We start from the raw sequence: 25,226 nt of genomic DNA on the forward strand, positions 1-25,226 counted from the left end.
AACCAGAGGGAAGGAAGGGGAGGCCCAGAGACAGGCAGCCAGCCAGGTGGCTTACCACAGGGGGCGGCAGCTGTGGGGAATGAGCGGGTGAAGGGAAAGGTTTTGTTCCAGGCTTTGAATTCTTGCATATTATATAAAAATGGGGATGATGCAGAAGAAGAGGAAAAGTGCTGATGGGGGTGCTCTGGGCAGGGCTGCTGAGCAGAGGGGGCAGGCTGGCCTGGGCTGACCCTCCCAGAACAGCTGGAAGATGTGTGTGGGCCTGGGGCGGGAGGTGGGCAGCTGCTCAGTGGAGCCCAGGAAGGAAACTCTCACTGGCTGCTCCCTTTGCTCAGGGAAGTAGGAGGCAAGAATAAAAGCTGAGAGTGCGGATGGAGGGGGAGGTGACGGGGACTGAAGCAGGAAGGCCGCTGGGAGAGTGGGCGAGCAAACGCCCTGGGGAAGGAAGTGCAGGGTGGCCGCCGCCTGCAGTGGAGGCCCACGCCAGGTGAGCGGTCTTGAACTTGCCGGAGATGGGCTGTGGACATCACACATGACTGGATGTATTTCCAGAGTCATCTAGTCTCCTCACTATCACTTGCCAAAGCTCACGTTTTGGGGGAATGTTCTCAGTTTCGAGTCACTTAAATGAGGACAGAGTCAGAGCCCAGAGCTTCCACACTAACCCCTGGGGTTTCCTGCCACATGGGAAGGAAGGTGAGTGCCATCTCAGGAAGGCAGAGGGCACAGAGAGGGGTGGGGCCCCCATGTCCCGGCAAGAAAGGGAACAAAAACGCATTCCTTCCAGCACCTGCAGGGGGCGCTGGGGAGGCGACAACAGAGCAGGAAGACCCAGGGGTTACAAACAACCTGGTAAGGCTGACACCGTGGCCAGACGTGGGGACTTGTCGCTCAGTGCCCCGGCATACAGAAGCCCACTTGGCATGTCCTTATGATAGACTGGATGTGGCAGAGCATTCCTGGGAGTGAGGAGAGGCAAAGCTCCCTCCTCCCCATCCCCTGCAACACCACGATTGGCTGAGTGGGGACCCAAGCTCTCCTGTGGGCGGAGAAAGCCGTGGCCAGTAAACAGGGCAGAGGCCACCTGGAGAGCCCACTGTGAGGCTACTTAGAGGATGAAGGGAGCCCCTGCAGTGGTGGAGGAGCGGGCTATCCACTAAGGGTAAGCGTGAGGGTGAGGGGCCATGATTGTGCCTCGTGCCAGAGGGGCAGAGTGGCGAGTGCTCAGCTGGGAACCCAAAGCCCACCAGAGGTACCACCTGCCAGAGCTAGCTGTGGGGCTCCCCCAGGGCTGCCGCCCTGCTCCTTGTTGAGCAGCCCCATCCCAGCAACTAGGCAAGTTGGAGTGGAGCCGGCACCGTCCAGGAGTCAGTTTATCCCCAAATAAATAAAAATTTGGAGAGACAGAGACCTTTCATTGTCAAGTTTACATCCACTCCCACACTACCAGGAGAGTAGGGGCTGATGAGGACAGTTAGAACAGTGACAGAGAAATGAAGAAGCTACAAGTGTCTGTGTGGGATCAGAGTGTGGGGGTCTGAGTGTTCAGCTGTTACACGGATCGGTGCAGTAAGATGTCGTAAGAAAAGCACAGAGGAGGGGCACTCAGGGAGGGCCTCCTGCAGAGCAAGGAGCACGAAGAGTAGCCTCTTACAGCGAGAGGGTTCCTTGCCTGCCAGCTGGCAAAGCCCTGGGGTCCCCGGGGGCAAATGTCACTACTGGAGACTCAATACACAGATCTCTCATCACCCACAGTGTCGCCACTCATAGTTTAAAGATTCAGACTTTTAATACCAAAGCATCAGGTTTCTGCTAGGAGAGGTTCCAGAACTTTCATTTAATGCATTTTTATATTTGACCACTAACAAATTTTTAATCCAAAATCTTTTTATATATGCATTGTTCAGTTCACCTCCTCAGAATAAAGAGCCAAACCATGAATATATTCATCCTCCTCCCACTCCTCCCTCCCCGCCCCACACACTCAGGTCACATGTAGACTCTGTGATATAAGATTTGGGAAGAATTTAGCCATTAAAAGGAAAGAAATAAGGACACATGCTACCACATGGATGAACTTTTGAAACAATATACTAAGTGAAAGAAGCCAGACACAAAAGGCCACATATTGTTATTCCATTTATATGAAACGTCCAGAATGGGCAAATCCATAGAGACAGAAAGCAGATTCATGGTTGCCAGGGCTGTGAGGGGTGGGGGAAAATGTGGAGTGATGGCTAACAGGTATGGGGTTTCTTTCTGGGGCGACAAAACAGTTCTGAAATTGGTGGCAATGTCTGCACAGTGATGTGAATATACTAAAAACCACTGAATCGTACACTTAAGAATAAATTTTACGGAATGCAAGTTACATTTCAATTTTTTAAAGATGATTTAAGTTCTGCCTTCTCAAGACACAGAGACCAGAACAGGTCATTTGAGTTTATGAGAAAACCAAGTGACAATGAAACTTATCAGAACAAGCACCAAACTCATTCAATTCTAAGTGCTGACAGTTGATTTGAAAACTTGAGAGGGTGATAGTATACATAACAGAACTTATGGGAGATGTCCACCATTCAACCTTGAATCGATATTGATTGTGTGTCCACTATGCATGTGCTGCTGTGCTACATGTCAGGGACGCAGCAGTGACTGAGACAGACGGAGGCCCCTGGGAAAGACAGACACTTAACAAGAGCTGGCACAAATAATTCGCCAATTAACATTATGCGGTAAAGGAAAATTACAGTGACTTCAGGGTTTATAAAATGAACATAATATGTTCGGGGGAGCAGGCGGAAGCTCCCTGAGGAGTTAGCCAAGCCTGGAAGGCTGGGGGAAGAACCATCCAGGTAAAGTGGAAGGCGGAGGAGCTAAGCAAGAAGAGAGAGCACCAGGAGGGCAGAGAGCCCGCAGGGAGAACAGTTGCCTCCCTCGGTCACCAGCCACAGAGATCTTTCCTGAACCCATCAAGCAGAGATTCAGGCTTCTAACACCAGTACATCTGGCTTGTGCTAGAGATGGGTGCCTTCCAGAATGTTCATGTCCTGTGATTTTAAAAAGTTTGTCTAATACCATTGTTTAGTCATTCATTCAATGAATATTTATTGAGCATCTGCAACATGCCAGGCACTGGGGATACACAAGTGAACAGATTGTCCCTGTCCTCCCGGGGCTCACATTCTAGAAGGGGAGACAGACAGTCAACAGGTGAACAATCAACAGGTGGAAAGAAGGTAACTTCAGAGGTGATGGCCCCTGAGAAGTCTGGGGCTGGGTGGTCTTTACACAGGGTGCTTGGGGAGGCCTGTTTGAGATGAGCAGAGGAAGAAGCCCACCAGGCCCAGGCTTGAGCAAAGGACCCTGGGGGCGGGAAGCTGCGGGGGTGGGGGGTGGGGGGGAAGGAAAGCTGCAGCGGTTGGAAGCTGCGGGGTGGGGAGGGGTAGGGAGGAGCAAGGCTAGGGGCAGCAGTGAGTAAGCAAGAAGGAAGAGCAGGGTACAGAGTGGGTTCTGAGAGCTTGGCAGGGGCCTCACGGGCCATGCAGCAGACTTAATTTAGAACTGCATTTAGTTGTCAAGTGATGGAAAGCCCTTGGAGCAGAGAAATGACACATTTAATTTAAGCTTCACAAAGCTAAGCTTGGGGTGGGGGGCGGATGGCAAGTTGGGGTGGGTGTGAGTTGGGTGGGGGCGGGGACCAAGAATGGAATTGTAAGTACTAAGGAGAAGACAAATGGGGTGTCCCAGAACAGAAATACAAACAAAAGGAAATATGACTGAAGTACAGCGTGCTCCAATCCAGGCTGACCCTGTCCCAGTCCCAAAGTTAACAGCGCCACTTTGGAGGCAGGCTGACCTGGGCTTAAATCTAGGCTTACCAACCGTGTGACCTTGGGCAGGTGACTTCGCCTCTGCGCGCCTCAGTCTCCTCGTCTGAACGATGGGGTAACAATAGCGCCTACCTGACAGGGCTGTCGCTGCCATCGCGTTTGTGGGGCCCAACTGTGCGCGGTGGGCGCCCAGCAGCTGCTGCGGCTGTGAGTAATTTGTTACTAAGAATAGTTAGCGCCCCTCTCCGGGCCGCCGTCTCCCAGCGGCCGCGCGCACTAGGCGAGGCCGGACCCCGGCCTGGACGCCGGCTTAGACGCGGTCCCCAGGCCCCCCAGTTCTAGCGCCCCAGCCAGGCCCCGCCCCCAGCCCCGCTCACCTGGGCCGCGGCGGCCCGGGGATGTGCTCGTAGCGGCTGCGAGCGCGGTGCACGAAGGTGCAGCAGAGGCCGAAGGCGAGCAGGACGGCGCTGGCGAGCAGCAGCAGCCCGGGGCTCATGGCTCCGGGGCAGGCCAGGCCGGGGTCGGGCCGGGCGCCGAGGGGGCCGGGAGGCCGCGAGCCGACTCAGCTGTCAGCGCCGCGCGCCGCCTCGGCCCCAGGCCAGGCGCGACCCAGCACTGTCCCCGCCCGCTCGGCTCCGCCCCCGCCGGCTCCGACCCCTCCCAGGGCGCACCGTCCCCGCCAACCACGTCTCCGCCTCCGGCTCCGGCGCTTAGGGCCCTCCCCCGCCCCGCCCCGCCCCCGAAAGCTCCGCCCCAACCTCCACACCTCCCCAGCCCGGGCCCCGCCCCGAGCATGTAGTCTCCACCAATCACAACTCAGCTTCTGGCTCAGCCCCCCAGGCTCCGCCCCCACCTCCTCAGACTCAGGCCCGCCCCAGCAGCGGCTCCGCCCTTAACGCGTTGTCCCTGGCAACGATCCTCCGCGCTCTGCCCGGCGGCGGCGCGAAGTCCTGCTGGCTGGCTCCGCCCGCTCCGGCGCCTCCAAATAACGGCATCTCTACGCGCGCGGTCCTAGGCCCATTCCTTTCTCCCTAAAACCTGCCCGGAAACCCCATTCCAGCCTGCAAAAGTCCGCATGACGCCTACTGTTCTCAAACTTCTCCTGGGAACCCCTGCCCCCCAAAGTTGTTCTCCAGATGTCCCTGGGCGCCTCCTGCGCCCGGAAGGTCCGCGCGTAGCGCCTGCGGTCCGCCAGTGGGGCCCACGGGCTGGTGACAGGACCCGGCGGGACTCAGGGACGCCTGTGTCTGCGACCGAGAGCACACCGCGGGGCCAGAGGCTGCTCTCCCAGAGACTCGGGTTCCTGCGGACCCACCCAGACCAGGCGAAGCGCCATCTGAGGCGCTGTCCCAGGCCCGAAGGAGTTGGAATTGGAGGATGAAAATCCGGGTCCGCCCTCCAGGGAAAGCGGGAAATGTGCCCGGGAGGCGGCGGTAGCGGAGAAGAAGGTATTTTCGAAATAATGACCAGGGCTTCCCCCTCTGTTGTAACCCGCGTCTCCTTGCCCATCCCGGATGAAGATGAGGCCAACTCTGGGCGTTTTGGTTCCCAATTCCTATCCCCAGGGGCCACCCAGCGTGAAAGCCGTGGCTGGGGACGGCCAGGTGTGCCCACTCCTAGCCCAGGTGAAGGTCCTCCAGGCTGGAGGGAGGGGCCCAGGGAGTTTAGATGCTGCCGGGTTTCTGAGAAGAGGCAGTGCCCCTGTCCCATGCTTGAGCCAGTCCTGGAGAGGTTGGGAAACGAAGAGGACCTTTGCACCGCCTCTCCCAGGTATTGCCAGGGACAATCCCCGCCACGGACATGGGACACCGCTGTTAGGAGTGTGTGGGCTGAGGGGCGGCAGAGAGGTCAAAGCCTTAAGAGCCGTGCCCAGCACTGAGGAGGCGGGGTTTCTGGCCCTGGGGCCACCGCAGCCTGGACAGGTGGGTAGCAGGGCCTCCATCCCCATCGGTGCCTGGCCCTGCCTCCCTGTTGGACTAGGGGACGTTGGCTTGCCACCGCGCCCCCGTGTGACAGTGACAAGCAGCTGCAGGCGCACAGGGGAACTCAGATTGGCCCTGCTGGGGTGAGGTGTGGCGAGGTGGGGGGGGGGCGCTGGCCTCCAGGTCCCCTGTGGGCTGCGAAAGCTCCAGGGCTTTGGAGCAATTTGGAGGGAGGATGAGGCTGCGAGAAGGAGGGTGTGGGCTCCTGCGCGCTGGAAGGTGGGTTGGGGTGGTTAGCTAGAAATGTGACAGCACCACATTTAGTATCCAGTTTGTGGAAAGCTCCCTGAGATTACCAAATGCATGCACGGTCTGGAGAGGACTTTCTCTTGCCTTGTCTCTCTGTCCCCCTGGAACAAGGGTTCTGTTAGCAGCAGCGAATACATAGGGGTCTGCAGCAACCTTAGTTCTTACCTCCACAGAAGAAAGAATTCGGCTGAGGGCCATAAAGCAGAGAGGCAAGTTTTAGAGCAGGAGTGAACATTTATTTAAAAGTTTTAGAGCAAGAATGAAAGGAAGTAAAGTACACTTAGAAGAGGGCCAAGCAGGTGACTTGAGAGAGTCAAGCGTGTGGCTTGATCTTTCACTCCGGGTAGGCATGCTTCCGGGGGACTGCACCTCTCTTCTTCCCTGATTCCTCCTTTGGGGTGGGCTGTCCGTGTGCGCGGTGGCCTGTCAGCACCTGGGAGGAGCCGAATACATAGTGTGTTTACTGAAGTTATGTGCGCGATCATTTGAGGTGTTTTTCCCTTACCAGTGTTCCTAGAGGAAGCTCATCTACCAGTTAATCACTGCCATTTTGCCTCATTGTGGGAAGTTCCTTTTTAAAGTTTCCTTTCTTGTTAAAGAATAAGTGTGCTAATAACTCTTTGTTAAGCCCTATCCTGTGTAGCCATTAGACATGCCATGCTTACAGGCACGTAGTACATCTGTGTCCTTGTACTTTAACCAAGATATCTTTGCTGGACGTGCTCACAGGCATGTCCCAGCTCTCCACTGCTTTTACCTGTTTAGAAAAGTTTTAAGTTGTTAGCCAATCGGGTTTTAGTTTAGATTGTGAGGTCTGACTCCAGCCAACAGAGATCAGACACAGCAGTAAGGATGACCCCAAATGCATAAGGGATAAATTTGTGTGTTTTCCTTTGTTCATTGTACTCTTGTGGCAAGATGGCTAGTGAGAGTACCCTTCCTGCAGTCCAGGAAGTAAAAATTGTGTTGCTGAAAGATCCTTTGTCTCAGTGCTAGTTTTCTTTGCGGCACCAAGCATCTATTTCCAACACTGTTAGTGCGCATGCTTGAGCCCACTCACCCAGCTCCTGAGATCTTATTGGGAAGTTGATCACCAACTTCAGGTGCTTCTGTCTATTGGGAGATTGCGTCTCCCTGACACTGGCAGCAGTGCCTGACCATCACCTCTCCAAATATGGCTAAGGAAAGGGGCATACATGTTCTCTGGCACATCAGGCAGCACCAGTGATCTCTGGCTCAACATGACCATGGCTTACCCCAGGGCAGTACTTCCAGAGCAGTCCCTGTCCCCATCTGTTGTGAGCCAACAGTCCCCCCTCCCCCTAGGCACCAAGCCCACAGCTGTCCCATCACCCCTCATTTGATGCTTCCAGCTGTCCTGTGATTGGGTAAGGGAACACAGATGCACACCAGGGCTCCAGGTCCCAGGGCTCAAGGCCCTTATCCTGGGTGGGCAGCCCTGCCAGACACCAGCAGAGGGCGCTGCCTGGAAGCATGTGGCCAACGACTTGCTCCTTCCCTGGAGGGTCTGGAGTAAGCTATCCAATATGGCAGCCATTGGCCACCTGTGGCTATTCAGTACTTGAAATGTGCCTAGTCCAATTGAGATGTGCTATGTGTAAGATACACACTAGATTCTACAAATTAATACAAAATAAGAATGGGGAAAAGAGGTCATCAGGCACAGTGGCTCACACCTGTAATCTCAGCACTTTGGGAGGCAAAGGCAATAGGATCTCCTGAGAACATGAGTTCAAGACCAGCCTGGGCAGCATAGGGAGACTCCATCTCTACAAAAAATAAAAAAACGCTGGCGTGGAGACACATGCCTGTGGTCCTAGCTACTCAGGAGGTTAAGGTGGAGGGATCACTTGAGCCTGGAAGACTGAGGCTGCAGTTAGCAGTGACAGCACCACTGCACTCCAGCATGGGTGACAGAGCCAGACCCTGTCTCAAAAAAACGTTATTGATATTTATATATGGGTTGCCTGTTAAAATGATAATATTTTGAATATGCTGGGTTACATAAAATATTAAAATTAATTTTACCTGTTTCGTTTTACTTTTTAACATGGCTAATAGCAGCTTTTAAGTTACTTCTTTGGCTCACATTACGTTTCTACTGGATAGCACCAGTATGGACAATGACTGTGGTCCCTAGAACAGCAGCATTCGCATTACCCAGGAGCTTCTAGAACTGCAGATTCTCAACCAAGACAGAGTCAAAAACTCTGAGAGACAGGATCTAACAACCTGTGTTTTAAGCGGCCCTGTAGAACTTGATTCTTCTCAGGCTTGAAAATCACCAGTGTGGATGACACCATACAGGGAGCGGTTTCCCAGCAGGAGTTGTTGGGGGATATGTAGGCATAAGGCGGCTCTGAATTGGCTGCCTTTACATGGGTGGCCTGGCAGGGGGGAGGTGCAGTAGTCCAGGGAGGGAGAGGATCAGGCTCTGGGAGAATGGGCTTTAGTGCAAACTTGCCTCTAAAGCCCTGGGGACCGCTTACATAAAACCCTAGGAACCTGTCCCCTGGGCTGGAAAAGAGGGACAGTGATATCGAGGGTGTCTCGTGGAGCTGTTGTCAGGATGAAATGAGCTAACACACCCGAGGTAGCTGGCGTGTAATAAGCGTTCAGTAAAAGCTAGTTCTTAGCCGGGGAGGAGGGCGAGGGAACAAATGCCCCCACAAGAAGACTTGGGTTCTACATGTTAGACTGAGGGAGCTCTTCTTCCTGCTGTCTCGAGGGTTTCTTCCCATGTCATTCTGATGCTGGTCCTCCACGTGGCATGCCCCTCCTCATTCTGTCGTGGACAGTTCGCAGCTGCCAGCATGGATGCCACCAGCCTCGGATTAAGCTTTCTGTCCAGGAAGCAACGTGGACTGTACGTGCCAGGCACAGCTGCAATGTGACCTCATTTTTCATCCAATAATCCCTCTGGTGACCTCCGTTTTGCAGTGAGACTCAGAGAGCCACAGAGCCAGGACTGGAACCCAGTTTCCACTTCCATGAACTTCCCCAACGTTTCCAAGGTATAAACACAGAGACCCCTAGGCTCAGTCTAGGGCCTAGGGTGTTGTGACCTCTGGCCGATGCCTTGAACACAGTCCTAGTCCCTGGGCCACCCCTGCAGCATTGACCCTGAGACTCTGGAACTAAGCTGTGTGGCACTGGGTAGGGCAGCCCCTCTCTGGGAATCTGATCCTGGCTATTAACTGCAGGCTGGATTAGAGGGGGTGAGGGTGAAGGCTGTGCCCAGACCAGCCCCCATTGCCAGAGGCCCTGGAGGACTTTAAGGCAAGATCGGAGTCGCTGGGGACAGAATCACTTGTGGATGCTCCCTCAGGGGCCAGCTGTAGGTGGTGGAGTGGAGGAAGTAGAAAAGTTCCTCTTCAAAATTTCCTTTTTTGTTAAAGAATAAATCCCTCTTGTTTGTTGCTAATAACTCTTTGTTAAGCCCTATCCTATGCAGCTGTTAGACATGCCATGCACATAGTATATTCTATGTCCTTGTACTTTAACCAAGATATCTGTGCTGGACATGCTCACAGGCATGTCCCAGCTCGCAACCTATGCCTGTTCCTTATTTGGATTTCCTTTTTGTTTTCCATTGCTTTTGCCTATTTAAAAAAGTTTTAAGTCATTAGCCAGTCGGGTTTTAGTTTAGATTGTGAGGTCTGGCTCCAACCAATAGAGATCAGACACGGCAGTAAGAACAACCCCAGATGTGTAAGGGATAAATATGTCTGCTTTTCCTTTGTTTGTTGTACTCTTGTGGCAAGATGGCTAGCGAGGGTACCCTTCCTGCAGGAAGTAAAAATTGCTTTGCTGAGAGATCCTTTGCCTCAGTGCTGATTTTTCTTTGCAGCACCAAGCATCTGTTTCCAACAGGGAGTGAAAGGAGCACTGGACAGGGAGCCAGCTCTGCCCTCCCTGAACTTGTGTCCCAGTGGGGTGGGGATGGCTTTCCATACCCTTGAGGTGGTCCAGCAAGAAGGCCTACAGTGGGGTCCCAGAGCTGGACTGCTTGGGTTCAAATTCAAATTTTGGCTGTGTGACATTTGGTATGCGACAAATGCCCTGGGACTGGGCTTCCACCTGAGTAAATGTGTGTTAATATGAGGATTACATGAGTGAGTGGTATGTTAAGCTTTCAGACCAGTGCTTGGCATGTAGTGTCAGCAGAGGTCAGCTATCCACTCTTATTACTACCTAGGGCAGGGGTTCCCAAACCCTGGTCATGGACAAATACCGATGGGCGGCCGGTTGGGAACCAGGCCACGCAGCAGGAGGTGAGTGGCAGTGGGGGAGGGTGGTGTGGGGAGCCAGCGTTCCTGCCTGAGTTCTGCCTCTGTCAGATCAGCAGGGGCATTAGATCCTCAGAGGAACATGAACCCTACTGTGAACTGTGCCTGCAAGGGATCTAGGTCGTGAACTCCTTATGAAAACCTCATGCCTGATGATCTGAGGTAGGACATTTCATCCTGAAACCATACCCCAAACCCTGTTTGTGGAAAATTGTCTTCCACAACACCAGTCCCTGATGCCAAAAAGTTTGGGGACCACTGACCTCGGGACCTTGGAGTCAGCCCCAGGAGTCAGGGCAGCCTAGCCCAGGCCTAGTTTGGGGCCTGAGAGGTGATGGGTTAGAGGCTGGGGAAGGAGCATGCCTGGCCTGGAGGACTGACCAGCTGAAGCCTGAACTCCCAGAGAAGTATTGGAGGCCTAAGTCCACACCCAGAGAGCCCTCTGCCAACCCTCCTGATCCATGTCCGAGTAAAACAGCTGCTGGGGCCAGGTGAGCAGGGCCCTGGATCGGCCATTGTCGAGGGCCTTAAGGCTTGCCACACCTTCGCTGGCCTCCAGTCTCAGTGTGGCCTCATCTGGCAAGAGGCCCAGGACACTCAGCCTCCCTGAGCAAGCTTTCCCATCTGCACAGTGAGGAATTTGGCTGGGATGCTCACTAAGGCCCTGCTAGCTCCTAACACTCCCTGCATCAGAGTTTAGAACTCCCCTGTGTCCTGGAGGCCCGAGAGGAGCAGGAGGCCAGTAGTAACATCACCTTCTGGGCAATAACAGTCCCCAGGTATCTCTATCAGCTGCCAGGCTGGCATCCCCACACCAGGCAGGGGCCCCAGCATACCCCTTTCTGAGGCAAAGTGGAGCTGGGGAGGGCAGTAGTTAGGGTGCGGGGGCTCTAGACTAAGCTGCTGTATTCAAATTTGGCTTCTCCCCTCCCTGGCTTGGTGCCTTCAACTAAGATATCTAACCGCTGTGTGTCTCAGTTTCCCCTTCTGTAACAGGGGGAGAAGGAGGCTGCTCTGAGGCTTGAAAGCGTTGACACGTGCTGCACCACTCGGCACACAGACTACACTGGCTTCAGGGCTGATCATGATTCCCAAGAGGGGCGCAACAGGGCCAGACAAGCCCCGGGTGCCCAGGGCCCCAACAACCCCACCTAGCACAGAGTATGAGTCCAAGACAGTAACCCTAAAGCTTTCTTCTGCAGCCCAGGATCCTTACTAACAGCTAGGAGACCCTGCCAGACTCACGCCTACCCCCTGTGCCTGCCCAGCCGCCCCTGCTGCCAGCTCCCAGAACTTGGCATAGCGTCACCCCCTCCCCAGAGCCCCCACACATAGGTTGGGTTTGGGTGCCCAATGCAGACCTCTTCCAACCCCTGACATGGGCCACATGCTGTCCCCACTGCCTGGTGACTAATCTGCTTACCCATCCCCACCCGTGTTCCCATCCGAGGCTAAGTGCAGTCATACTTTGCACTCCTTGGTGGGCTGGCACAGAGCCAGGGCCGAGCATCCCTGGAGCAAAGGAGTTTCTACTTGTAATGCAGGTGGGAAGCTGCAGGCCTCACCCCTTTCTCCTGGTTCCCACCCCAGCTCCCACACAGGCCCAGGTCAGAGAGGAGGCCGGAGAGCAGTGTGGAAACAGCCACATTGTTGGCATAGCCCTGGGTGAAAAGCATCAGTAGTCTCACTGGCCCCCAAGCCTGGTCAGCCCAAGGTGGGGCTAGAGGAATCACAAGGTCCCCTGGGTTTACACTGAGCAGGGGTGGGGATAAGAAGGACAGAGGTGGCCCCAGTGCTCAAACACAGCTTTGAAGGTAGTGGAGGCTCTCTCACTGGAGAGCCAGGGCGAAAGCTCTGCCCAGCTAGTGTGGGGGGCTCTGCCCCAAAAGCAGGAAAGAGTCAGGTCTCAGGACTGGAGGAGGCTGGCGCCATCCCAGGAGCACCCACAAGGGCTGGGTGTGCTGCTGAGAGGCTTCTCCAGCACGTGGCCTCGGAGATCACCCAGCCCCCACGCCCAGCCTCCCTGAGCAGGTGCTGACACACTGTGACATGCGCCTGCCCCTTCAGTGGGGCCCCAGGCCTGCAGCTCACCCTGCACCCACCAGCCAGAAGGCTTTCCCTGCCCCACTGGATGCCTCCGGTTCTCTCCAGTGCCTCTGACTGTGAGGCCACCAGGCCATGCTCTCTGAACCACATTCCTCAGGCCACCTTCCAGCTGTTCTGGCACCTTCCACTCCAGCTGTGGGCAGGACAAGCCTGGTTCTCCCTGGGCCTTCAGTCTGACAACTGTGCCTCTGTTAGCACAGCCAGGGGCCATGTCCATCCTTGAAGCCTGGCTGCCCTCAGTCCTGAGGGTCCCACAGCTGGTGTTTGGAATGCTCGGAGGTAAGAAAGGAACTCCTCCGGTTGTGAAGGACCATGCGCACCCAGAGCCCACACCCTCCCCAGCACACACTCCTGCTTGGGTCTGCAGAGGGCACACATGCACTGCAGCGCCTCACACATGTCCCAGGACAGCAGGCACCTCCACCCCCTTCACCCTGGAATGCGTGTGCATGTGCCAGGTGCACACAGTGGGGAGTCGCCCCTGCCAGGCTCCTCAGCCGGCGGGATGGCCTGGGGGCAGCGGCGTGCTGCCTACAGGTCGGGGTTCTGGTGGCTGCACACGACGCCAGCATCCTCCTCGTGCTCGCAGTCGTGCGTGCCCACGCCGTTGTGCTGGCACTCCAGCAGGTTGTGCTCCCAGCCCTTGCAGCGAACATTGTCCAGCAGAATGGGCAGCGAGCCACCCTGGCCAAACTCGGCTCTCTTGACGGCGCGCACGGCGTAGGGAAACCCCAGCTGGCGACACACGACGGCGGCGCCGTTGATGTCCCAGGAGTCGTCACACACAGTGCCCCAGCGTCCGCCCACGAACACCTCCACGCGCCCGCTGCCGGAGAGCAGGCCCGCGCGCCTCACCAGGCGCACCTCGCCATCCCGGAACGCCTGGTTCGCCGTGTTCAGCCGCCCCCGCCGCCGCCCGCCGCCCCTCCGGCCCCCTGGTTGCCGGGTAGGCCGCGGGGTAGGCGGGGGCGCAGTAGCCGTGGGGCGCCTGCGGCGGGGCGCCTTCGTGGGCGCCCGCACTGTAGGCCGCGGGGTGCTCGGTGTCTTCAGGATGAACTCTGCGCAGAGGAAGAGCATGCCATCAGAGGGACCCAGGCACCCCTGCCAGCCCTGCTGCCCACCCTGTGCTGCCCTGCAACCTGTGCACACAGGGCAGACTCGGAAGAATGTCCTGGGTCTGTCCTGCGCTCACACCCAGGAGACAGGATGCCACCTGCGCTCCCAGTGGTGCTTCCCAGGCCACCTGGACCCAGAAAGATGCCAGCCTGGAGTCAGGGGCCAGGGGCTTTTTCAGTCATGCAGCAAACACTCACTGGCAGCTGCTTCATGCCAGTCTGCTGCTGCATCTCCCCATCCCAAGCGCAGTCTTCCCAGAAGTCCCCAGATTGGTGCCAGAGCCAGCCCCTGGCTCTGAACTCAGGAAGGCAATGGAAAGGAAGGAGTGTCTGGGAAGGCTTCTAAGAGCCCATCACCATTTCTGCTTCCAGGCCTTGGTTGTGAGGGTGAGGAAGCTGAGGCCCACAGATGGGTAAAAATTGCTGCGTGGCCAGCAGGCTGGGAATGGGACCCACACAGGGACCGCTGGGGTCAGGGTGAATCTCTTTCCTCCTGGCTTCCAAGGTTGGCACCTGTCACAGTGGGTACGATGGGGGCGCTCTTGTTGTGTGGCTGGGGAACAAGGCAGAGCCCCTGTAACCTACCATAGGACCTGGGTGCAGGTGGCGCTGGGGAGCTGAGGCAGGTGATTCCCTTTGTCCCTGAAGAATGTGGGGACACACCTGGCCCAGGTCAGCCACAGGGAAACACCTCCACACTTTGCTGTGCCCAGCCCTACCCCACACAGGCACAGTGCCAGGCACAGGGCACTGCCATGCGTAACAGCCCAAGACTGTTCAGTTACTATGGGGAGGATCCTGGAGCCACCAGGCCAAACCTCTTTAATCTGGCCACACCTCAGCCAGTCCCACTTTGGAAAGCACTGAGTTGGGGGATGAGAAAAGGCCTCTGAGCACAAGGCCAGGCACGGACCAGGGCCAGGAGCCCCGTGACATGGGCAAGATGCTCTCCATCCCTGCACCCTGCCCCTGCCCCCACCTCTTGCTCCTCAGGCTGTCTCGTTTCTCCCACTGTGGCTTTTGCTGTTCCCTCCTCCTGCACTGCCAATCCCCCTTGGGGAATCCCCCTCAGCAAACCTCCCTCTTGATGCCAGCCCCCGGAGGTGCAACCTCCTCTGTGCACTCCCCCAGGTGCACCCCCCATGGATCCCCTGGGTGCATCCCCCACTCTGTGCACTCCCCTTCTGTGCCACCCTCCTCAGTGCCATACCCCTCAGTGCACCCCCTGGTGCCATCCCCACTCAGTGCCACCCCCCTCAGTTCCACCCCCATGCTACCCTGCCTCAGTGCCACCCCCTCAGTGCCACCCCCTGTGCCACTCTGCCTCAGTGTCACCCCCTTGAAGCTACCCCCTCAGTGCCACCCCATGCTGCCCTGCCTCAGTGCCACCCCCCTCGGTGCCACCCCTTGAAGTGAACCCCCCTTGGTGCACCCTTCCTCTTCTTTTCAGACTCCAGGAATGCCTACCCTCCACCCCAGTCTCCACCGTGGGTCCTCACAGCACCTGGCACACAAGTCGATCACGGAGCCTGGGACAGTAAATGACATCTCTGTCTGTCCCAGTCAGAACAGGGCCTGGTCTGACTTCTCGCTGTGGTCCCGGCACCCAGCATGGAGCCAACAACTAACAAAAGTGCCAGAAACTGCTGAATGAGTAAATGAGAAACTTACCAAGCCCTGAAACCAACTGCGGCCAGAATTCACTTCCAAAACCACAGAGCTCAGCCCCTTCCCCTCTACCCCGGTACCTCTTCTGCCCAGGTGCCTACCCTCCCTCACTTCTTGCCCTCCCCACCCCCATACACACCCAGTCTGCCTATGGGTGGCCTGCCGAGCCCACCTGGTCTGCTGAAATACTTTCCTTGGCCCACAGAGTGGTTTTTAAAATTCTGAACTGGTTGCCAACACTTTGAATTGGGAGGCTGTATCTAACAGGCTGAGAAGGCAAGGCCTGCAGGGCCTCGCTGTGTGTGCATCCCCAGGGCAGGGCACGTGTCCCTGGTTAATGAGTAGATGCGTGTGTTCCTGCTTCTCTGAAGAACTGGAAGACCTGGCAACACAGGGTCCTTGTTCTCACCTAACTTGTGCAGAGGGGAAAAGTCCCAGTCTCAGCCTGGGGCATACCCTTCCCGCTAGACCCCAGACCCAATGGACAGTCATTTGTGGACCTGCTTGGCCATCTGTCCTCACCAGGCTTCTCAACATGGAACCATCTGAGGGCCCAGCCCACATGCCAGCCCCCCCCCCACAAATAACTCTTCCAATCTCCCTTGTTTACACACAGGTACATCCTCTTTCTCTGTCCCTCCCAAGAACTCGGAGCATACCTTGCCTGGCACCAGCGATTTCTCTTTTGGTTTAAGGAACTGTAACCAATCAAGCAAGACCCAATTTAGTTCAAGTCCCATCCAGCTTACCACCATGTCTAATGTGTGCCAGGCACAGTGCTAAGCACAGGGGCCGAAGATGGGCATCTAGGTCCAGCTGGTAAGTCCCACATCTGGCTGGAGGGACAGCGATGTGGGCTGCGGGAGCTCCCCCTCCCTCAGCGTCCCCACTGGCAGGCACTTACTTTCTCTGGGCAGAAAGGGGATGAGGCCGCTTCTTATCTTCACCTTAGCAGGCTGGATCTTACACTTGCCAGGTGGTGCCCGCCTGCCAATGACACGCAGGAGGTCATGAGTCTTACCCTGGGAGCCCACCCTGGGGATATCCCCCTGCCATTACCTTTCCCCTGCAGCGAGGCAGATATGGCCAGCAGCGATGGTAACAGGCGGCCATTTACTGTGCACCTACTGTGTGGCCTGTGGCATCCCTGCACAGTCCATGCCCCCAGGATTCTAAGAGCTCCGGGGCATGAATCCCCCATAACAGCCCACCAGGTGCACGCCCAGCCTCTGCCAGAATAGCACCAGGGCTGGAGGCTTACTCTTTCCCAAGACACTTCTAATCCAGAGCATGGACTCTGTCCCCAGGGTGTGATCAAATGCCAGTCTCTCTCCTCCTACAGCCTGCCTCCAATTCCTGTAAATGCAGCCTGATTCCTGCCTGCCACCCTCTCCCTCCAGCTCCACAGCCTTTGAGAAGGGTCTCTCTCTGACCCTCTGGTTCCTGGATTTCTGATGATGTAGAATCTGATTCCTCTGCCTGGAACCATCTAAAGGATGGGGGCGTGAGTGAGGAAAGCCTTCTTGCAGCTGGAGGCAGAGCTGAGGGACCTGGGGTCTTGGCATGTGGGGTTTGAGAGAGCAGGGAGACAAAAGGGAGAAGGGTGCCAGGACTAGGAATTGGGTCTCCTTTGATAGTTTTGAGGACACAGTAGGGAATGGAATTCTGTTTTAATTAGTTTTTGGCCATCAATCTGTGACCCCATTCCAGGACAGAGCCACGTGGGTCCACAACTTCAACAGGATTCCAGTGGGAAGGCAAAGGGGTGAAGTAGCCACGTGACACGGAGTGGCCTCCAGACAGGCTTGGCCCAAGAGGGACACCAAAGAGGGACAAGGGCCTTTGTCCCCAGAGACTGCAGAAACACAACCAGGCACACACACTTCTCAAAGCTGCAGACAGAGTGAGGTTTTTTGGTTGCTCTGACCTCCAGAGACCATCCACCCACTTCAGACAGACCCAGTGGGGCTTTGGATCCTTAAGGAAATTAGAAAGTCTTTGTTATGCAAAAGGGTAGGATATCCACTCAAAAACACCACGGTGGTTATGTGTGGGTGGTCATAGATGACCCGACCCCATCCCCCTCACTCCTCATTTCTTCATTTTCCAATGTTCTATAATGGGATCTCTGCGTAATATGTGTGGGTGCAAAGAAACAGTTATTCCAAGATAGGAGAAGGAAGGGAAGAGAAGGGTCAGGGCGGGAGGGAGGAACTAGCCCACTTCCGGCTTCTACACAAGACGGTAAGCAAGAGAAGTCCCTAAGTCTTCTTGGGGTCCCTCTCTCTATGACGTGGGGACAACAAGCCATAGGGAAACAGTGTTGAAAAAAGCAAAGATGACGAATCTCAGGCAACATCTGGTGTGAATTAGGCACTTGCTTGATGTATGTAACATCTCCTCAGAGAAGCATTTTTTTTTTGAAAATTGGAAATAACCTAAAATTCCATGGAATGGGTAGGACAATTACAGTGACTCAGCAGAAAATCACTCAGCCATTAGAAATGGTTCTTTTGAAGGTAATGTTTGCAACATTTAGACACTATGGCATACATGAAGGAAAAATACCAAGTCTGCACGTGCTCCAAATACAACCACATCAGTCCTGGCGCTGCATAGATGACGACAGACGGGACCTCAGGGAAATCAGGAGGAAGGGATGGAAGGAGGAAGTGATGACATTTTCTTTGATAAGATGTCATGTCAATACTTTATGCGTGCTTTTAAAACCACCAAAAAAACCCAAGTCTGTTAAACAAGGAAAGTGAGAAGCCATCACAAATAGGGAAGGTAAGGAGATACAACTAAAGGTAACATAGGAACCTGGAACAGGAAAAGGACACTGGGGAACAACTAGAAACAGCCTTTGAAAGAGAGTGTGGGGTCTGGGTGAAGTGGCTCACGCCTGTTATCCCAGGACTTTGGGAGGTTGAGGCAGGCGGTTCCCTTGAGATCAGGAGTTCAAGACCAGCCTAGCCAACATGGCAAAACCCCTTCTCTACTAAAAATATAAAATTAGCCAGGCATGGTGGTGGGTGCCTGTAGTCCCAGCTACTCAGGAGGCTGAGGCAGGAGAATCACTTGAGCCCAGGAGGCAGAGGTTGCGGTGAGCTGAGATCCCACCACTGCTCTCCAGCCTGGGTGACAGAGCAAGACTCCATCTCAAAAAAAAAGTAAAAGAGTGTGGAGTTTAACGAATAGTGATGGAGCAATATTAGTTGATTAATTTTGACAAGTATACCATAATAATATAAGGTGTTCATAATAAGGGACACAGGGTAAGGGGCATACGGGAAACGCTATACGTTTTGCCACTTATCTGTACATCTAAAACTGTTCTAAAATTTCTTTTATTTTGAGATAGGGTCTTGCTCTGTTACCCAGGCTGGAGGGCAGTGGTGCAATCATAGCTCACTGCAGCCTTGACCTCCTGGGTTCCAGTGATCCTCTCCCCTGAGCATCCCAAGTAGCTAGGACCACAGACGCGTGCCAGCACACTGGACTAATTTTTAAATTCTTTGTTGAGATGGGATCTTGCTATGCTGATCATGCTGGTCTTGAACTCGTGGGCTCAAGCAACTCGCCTGCTTTAGCTTGCCAAAGTGCTGGGATTACAGGCGTGAGCCACTGAGCCCAGCATAACATATTTTAAGCACAATAAGTGTTTTAGAATTTTTCTTTTTGTAAAATTAATTAATTTTTTGAGAGACAAGGTCTCTCCCTATGTTGTCCAGGCTGGACTTGAACTCCTTGAATCTCCCTCCCGAGAATGTGAAGCCTGACAGCTTGTTTCAGGATTTTCCCAAACCTGGCATATCTCAACGTTTAGGGTAACTAAACACATTGAGGACTCCTAGGGTCTGCCAAGTGTGTGGATTCTTGGAGTGCAACCTCAGGCCTTGTGTTAGAGATAAGCACAAGATTGGAACCGCACCAGGGTGTTGAAGGGCCGTTCAGACTGCTGTGGAAGCCAGCAGAGGAGTGAAAATCCAAAGGCTGAGAAGCAGCTTAGAAAGTGGATCACTCATTTATTCATCATGCATTCCTGAGTCTCTGCTTCGTGCCATTCCCAGTGCATGGGTGGCCTCTGCAGAGTGAAGAGACACAGGCTTGGTCCTGAGACTCCCGGACCAGCTGGGAGACGGTCAGTCGTGTAGCCCAGAGATTACAAGTCTGAGTGATGACAGCTGAGGAAGGGCTGGACCGGGGGCATGGAGGGCAAAGTGGGTTGGGGAAGGAGCTAGAAGAGGGTGAGGCTAAGGCACGCAGCCAAGGGCTTAGGGCAGGGCTCTGGAGCCGAAGGCCTGGGCCCAGTCCTGGCTCTGGGCCCCAGGCCGTGACTTTATATCTTTGTGCTCATTTCCACCACTGTAAAATGAATGGCTGGGAAGTCAATGAGCTGCACAAGGAAGGAGCTGGGACATGGCTGCCACAGCGCTTCTGGCCTTACAGCTAGAAGGGAAACCGGGGAAATGGAGCCCCGGAAAGGAGTCCCAGCGAGGCGAATCACATTCCTCTCGGGGCCTCAGTGTTCTTGTCTGAAAAATGGGGATTAATACCACCCACCTGAGGGCGAGGCGGAGGGGACGGGCCAATGTAGCTAGGAGCCCTGACAGACAGCAGGAGCTCCCTGTCCTGGAGGCTGGGACTCACCTGGATGGGTCAATTATCTTGTAGACGACCCCGCGTGGAACTCTGGCACTCGGCTCCCCTGTTGACATGAAGTACAGCTCCCCTTTGGACAGAACAAAGCGACGAGTGAGAGCCCCTCCTGGAATACCCTCGAAGCCAGCCCCACCTCACCACCCCTCATCCCCAGTCCCCGCAGGCTTTATCCTTGTAAAAGGATAGCAGGCAGCCAGATGTGGTGGCTCATGCCTGTAATCCCAGCACTTTGGGAAGCCGAGGTCAGTGGATCACGAAGTCAGGAGTTCGAGACCACCCTGGCCAACATAGTGAAACCTCGTGTCTACTAAAAAATACAAAAAATTAGCCAGGCGTGGTGGCAGGCACCTGTAATTCCAGCTACTCAGGGGGCTGAGGCAGGAGAATTGCTTGAAACTGGGAGGCGGAGGTTGCAGTGAGCTGCGATCGTGCCATTGCACTCCAGCCCAGGCAACAGCGTGCGACTACGTCTCAAAAAAAAAGGATAGCAGAGAGCTCAGCTGGGCTGGGGTCAGGGAGGGGGGTTTCCCCAAGGAGGGGCTGAGACAGCTTGGTAACAGGTTGGAGGAAAGCATATCCCCGGGGACAGGTGCAGTCAGGGAGAGCTGCATGGGGGTGGGGTCTGAGAGGCAAAGCACAGGAGACTTGGAAAGTGCAAAGGGAAGACAATTGAGGGGTAACTTGTGTAACTGGGGTAGACCCAGCTGTGATAGAGCGGGGGAATGAGGATAACAGGCTGCTGAGTGGTCAATGGCTCCTGACACCCAAACCCAGGGGCACCAGCACCACTGGAGAGGAGGGGGCAGAGGCTGTAGGCCTGCAGCAGTGGGGGTCCCCAGGGGAGATATCCCTGCTGGGAAGTCCCTGGGCACAGCCCTAAATTGGCCACATAGCCTTGGGCCATCCATTCCCCTCTGGGCCTGTTTCTGGAGTGAGCCACCAGGAGCAGCCCTGGTCTCCTCTGCTCCAACCCCTCAAGGAACTCCCTGGTTCATCTGGCCGGCTGACCTTAAGGCCCACCTCTGGGAGGGTCCAGGGCCCAGTTCCGGCTCGGTGCCCCTCCTCCATAACCAGGCGTTCACAGTCAGCCACAGTCTCCCCATTAGTAAAATGACAAGGTTGGACCAGGCAGACTGCAAGGCCCCTTCCAGCCCGGATCTGATGGGAGCTGTAGCCCCCAGCCCTCTGCACACACAGGGAACCCCCTCGGGTGCTGCCAAGCCGGCCCAGGGCTGCTGTTGAGACTCAGAAAACCATGCTCCAAAATGAAGGCCTCAGAAGCCACCTCCAAAGCAAAAGTGTTTCTCTGACCTCCTGTCTCAGTTCTATTCTCCCCCGAGGTGCCATAGAAACTAGACTCTCTTTCCCAAGGCAGATCATAGAAACTGGCACACATTTCCCCCAAAGCTAGTCAGAACCTAAAAATATTATGGTAACCCTCTCCCCACCTTTCTGTGTAAAACTGGCCATAAAGAAATTATCTGAGGCCAGGCACGGTGGCTCACGCCTGTAATCCCAGCACTTTGGGAGGCTGAGGCAGGCGGATCACTTGAGGTCAGGAGTTCGAGACCAGCCGGGCCAACATGGCGAAACCCTGTCTCTACTAAAAATACAAAAATTAGCCAGGCATGGTGGTGCACGCCTGTAGTCCCAGCTACTCAGGAGGCTGAGGTATGAGAATCCTCTTGAGTCCGGGAGGCAGGGGTTGCAGTGAGCTGAGATCACACCACTGTACTCCAGCCTGGGCAACAGAGCAAGACCCTGTCTCAAAAACAAAAACACACAAAACAAAACAAAACAAAAAAACACAAAAACAACAACAATAACAACAAAAAAGAAATTATATAGGTCAGATGTGGTGGCTATAACTTTGGGAGGCTGAGGCAGGGTATCACTTGAGTCCAGGAGTTCCATACCCACCTAGGCAACATAGCAAGACTCCATCTCTACAAACTATTTAAAAATAGTTGCATGTGCCTGTAGTCCCAGCCACTTGGGATGCTGAGGCAGAAGGATCACCCAGGAGTTTGAGGCTGCAGTGAGCCATAATGGCGCCACTGCGCTCCACCGTGGATGACAGAGCAAGATTCTGCCTCAAAAAAAAAACAACAACAGAAAAGATGATGAAGAGATGATCTGACCTGTCTGACTCATTTGCAGGTCATAAGTCTCCTATTCCAGAGACAGTCCATGCCCAGAAGGAGGGAATGCATGCACAGAGAGGCCAAGAAGATTTTAGACACACAGGCCGTGCGGGCTCTCCCCACTCAATCAGCATGAGCCCAGGCCCTTTTGTCCAGTCACATTTCTACACAGCTGTCCATACTTTGTTGCACCTGAGCATAAAAATGAACAATTTTGGCGGGGTGCGTTGGCTCACACCTGTAATCCCAGCACTAGGGATCACCTGAGGTCAGGAGTTTGAGACCAGCCTGGCCAACGTGGTGAAACCCGTTTCAACTAAAAAAATACAAAATGTAGCCAGGCGTGGTGGCACGTGTCTGTAATCCCAGCTACTTGCAGGGCTGAGGTATAAGAATCACTTGAACCCGGGAGGTGAAGGTTTCAGTGAGTCGAGGTCACACCACTTCACTCCAGCCTGGGGAACAAGAGCATAACTCCATCTCAAAAAAAAAAAAAAAATGGACAATTTCTCCTATCTTTGGGTCTTCATTGCAAGGGTTCCTGTGTCATGTAAAACTGTGACAGAATGCATTTGTGTGCCTTTTCTCCTAGGAATCTGGCCCTTGCCAGTGGTTTTCCATGAACTTTCAGAGGGCAAAGGGGACGTCTTCCCTTGGTGGGACACTGAGCCACCTTCCTGGTATCTGTGGTGTGGACTGTCCCTGGAGCACACTGGGCCAGCAGGGGGACTTGTTTTGTAATTTGCAAGTATCAACAACTAGAGAGGCAGAAGCGGGTCCGGGTGCAGGGGAAGGGTTGTTCTCACCGGACCGCAGGGCTCCGGGCCCATGCCTTCCAGAGGCCGCTGCCAGAGCTATCTCTGGGCCGCCTGTCTCACTGGTGCCTCCTCCTGACTTTCCACACTCGGGTGTCACTCAGAGGGCTGAGGAATGGCCCTTTGGGGGCTGCACCTTCCTTTCGGGCCCTGCCTCTGTGGGGGGAGGGGCCGCCCCTGCTTCCAAAACACATTAACCCCCTACTGACCAAAAGAAAGGGCTTTCAAGGGCCCAGAGGGCTTAGGAATGGCTGTGGGGGCTGGGGGCTGCTTTTCTGGAAATTCAGATTCTGACGGTTCAACAAAAGTATCCCAGACTCAGTCCTGGGGGCTCTGGGCACTGAGCCCTGCAGGGGACACCCCTCCAAAGGCCCCTGGGCGGGCGTTGCCTAGCAACGCCAATAAGCATCCATTAGGGCCCGCTGGGGGCCCCTGGGCTTTTGTCCAGGAACAATCCCGGGCCAAGGACAAAGGCAGGAGGCTGGAACAGGATCCAGTCTCCACAGCCCCTCTTCCCCTCCCCTCCCACTCTGTCCCTTGCATTGAAAACACAAGTGCCTAGATTCAGGACCCAGTAACCGACAAGAAGGCTGTGTCCACCCGCTTTGAAATAATTATGTGGCTTCATTTAATGGCCCAAACACATTTGCAATCAGGAAATCCAGGCCAGGGGAGGTCTCTGAGGAGGCTCTCTTCCACTACCTGCCTGCATTTCCACCATTCCAGATCTTCCTGGCCAGCCAACTGGCAGGGACACTTACCCACGTGATTAGTCTAGAACTCATGGCAACCTTGCCCAGGGTGGGGTAGGGGTGAGGGGAAGAAAGGGGCCACTACTTCCATTTTCCATAGGAAGAAACAGAAGCTCAGAGAAGTGAAGATGCCCAAGGATGTGTCAGAGGCATGTGAACCAGAGCAACTCCATCTTGAACAGGAGCTGGGCAAAATAAGTCTGAAACTCTGGGCTGCATTCCCAGACATTTAAGGCATTCTGTTACAGAACGAGATAGGAGGTCGGCACAAAATACAGGTTAAAAGACTTTGCTGATAAAACAGTTTGCAGTAAAGAGGCTAACTAAACCCCACCAAATCCAAGATGGCGGCAAGAGTGACCTCTGGGCCTCCTCAGTGCTACGTTCCCACTGGCACCATGACAGTTTACAAATGCCATGGCAATGTCAAGAAGTTACCCTATAGGCTCTAAAAAGGGGAGGCATGAATAGTCCACCCCTTGTTTAGCATACCATCACGAAATAACCATAAAAATAGGCAGCCAGCTGCCCTCGGGGCTCTCTGTCTGTGGAGCAGCCATTCTCCTATTCCTTTACTTTCACTTTGCTCTACAGACTTGCACTGAATTCTTTCTTGTGTAAGATCCAAGAACCCTCTCTCGGGCTCTGGCGCGGGACCCCTTTCCTGTAACACAGGCACATGCAAGGTCCAGAGCCCAGGGAACATTTACCTCCCGTGGGAACTAATTTCAGTCCTGTGTGGTCCTTCCCCCATATCAGAGACCAGAAGGCCCGCAGCATGGAGGACCAGTCCCAGGGATGGGCAACCAGCAAGGAGAGGTCTCAGGAGTGCTCACCGGCCTCATCCTCCCCAAAGGAGATGATATGCGGGTAGTAGTGGTTGATGAGGCCTGGGAAGTTGCAGGTCTGGCCATGGCCCATGCAGATCTCGTTATACTGCCACTGGCTTGTCTCTGGGTTCTCGTGGAGGGACATCAGACGCCTGCAAAGGAAGATGAACTGTGAGGCCATGCCTGGCATGGCACCTAGGGAAACCTACCCACCAATCCATCCATCCCTCCCTCCCACATCCATCCATCCATCCACTCACCCACTGATTCATGCAAGGACCATACACAATTTGCCAAGCCCAGTGCAGAACGAGCATGCAGGGCCGCTCGTTCAAAAAGTGTTAAGAATTCAAGATAGTGACCACAGAGCATGAGATCAAGTGTGGACCTTTCTGAGCATGGGGCCCTGTGTGACTGTACGTCCATGAAGCTGTCACTGTGTGCAATCTTCACTAAGCACCTACCAGAGACCCACAAGAATGAACAAGACTAGCTTGGTTCCTGCACCCTGAATGCAGTCCTGCCCACTGGCTCCTGCAGAGGGCACAACACTGTCAAGAGCTCACCGGTTTCAGAACCTGCCAACCACTGGAGCTTCAACATCTTTGGAATATGCTAACCTTGCTCCTTACTCCCATCTCGGCTTGCCAATCACCTAGTCGTATTTCCAGGTCCTGCTTAGAGACATCCCCTCCTCTGTGAAGCCCTCCCTGAAAGCCCTCATGCAGGGCTCCCCACACTGTGCACAGGCTCTCTG

The 25,226-nt window shown here is 54.8% G+C and overlaps 2 protein-coding genes across 5 annotated transcripts in view; both read right to left on the reverse strand.

The window, feature by feature from the left end:
* The window catches only part of CYP46A1 (cytochrome P450 family 46 subfamily A member 1), a 42,045-nt gene extending 37,551 nt beyond the window's left edge, over nt 1–4,494 (reverse strand). For both annotated transcript variants that reach the window (XM_017528145.1, XM_017528146.2), the window contains exon 1: nt 4,211–4,494. In XM_017528145.1, the coding sequence (XP_017383634.1) occupies nt 4,211–4,329 (119 nt within the window). In that variant the 5' untranslated portion in view covers nt 4,330–4,494. The remainder of the gene's footprint in view (nt 1–4,210) is intronic.
* Nucleotides 4,495–6,289: 1,795 nt separating this feature from the next.
* The window catches only part of HHIPL1 (HHIP like 1), a 74,951-nt gene continuing 56,014 nt past the window's right edge, over nt 6,290–25,226 (reverse strand). For 2 of the 3 annotated variants that reach the window (XM_037738340.1, XM_017528147.2), the window contains exons 6-9: nt 24,476–24,621; nt 19,917–19,998; nt 16,168–16,250; nt 12,005–13,538 (exon numbers count right to left, since the gene is read on the reverse strand). In XM_037738340.1, the coding sequence (XP_037594268.1) occupies nt 13,012–13,538; nt 16,168–16,250; nt 19,917–19,998; nt 24,476–24,621 (838 nt within the window). In that variant the 3' untranslated portion in view covers nt 12,005–13,011. Of the gene's footprint in view, nt 6,498–12,004; nt 13,539–16,167; nt 16,251–19,916; nt 19,999–24,475; nt 24,622–25,226 lie in introns of those variants that run through there. The other variant, XM_017528148.2, reaches the window with a different exon arrangement.

Source organism: Cebus imitator, unplaced genomic scaffold, assembly GCF_001604975.1.
Source record: "Cebus imitator isolate Cc_AM_T3 unplaced genomic scaffold, Cebus_imitator-1.0 Scaffold52, whole genome shotgun sequence".
In the NCBI taxonomy this organism is placed as follows: Eukaryota; Metazoa; Chordata; class Mammalia; order Primates; family Cebidae; genus Cebus; species Cebus imitator.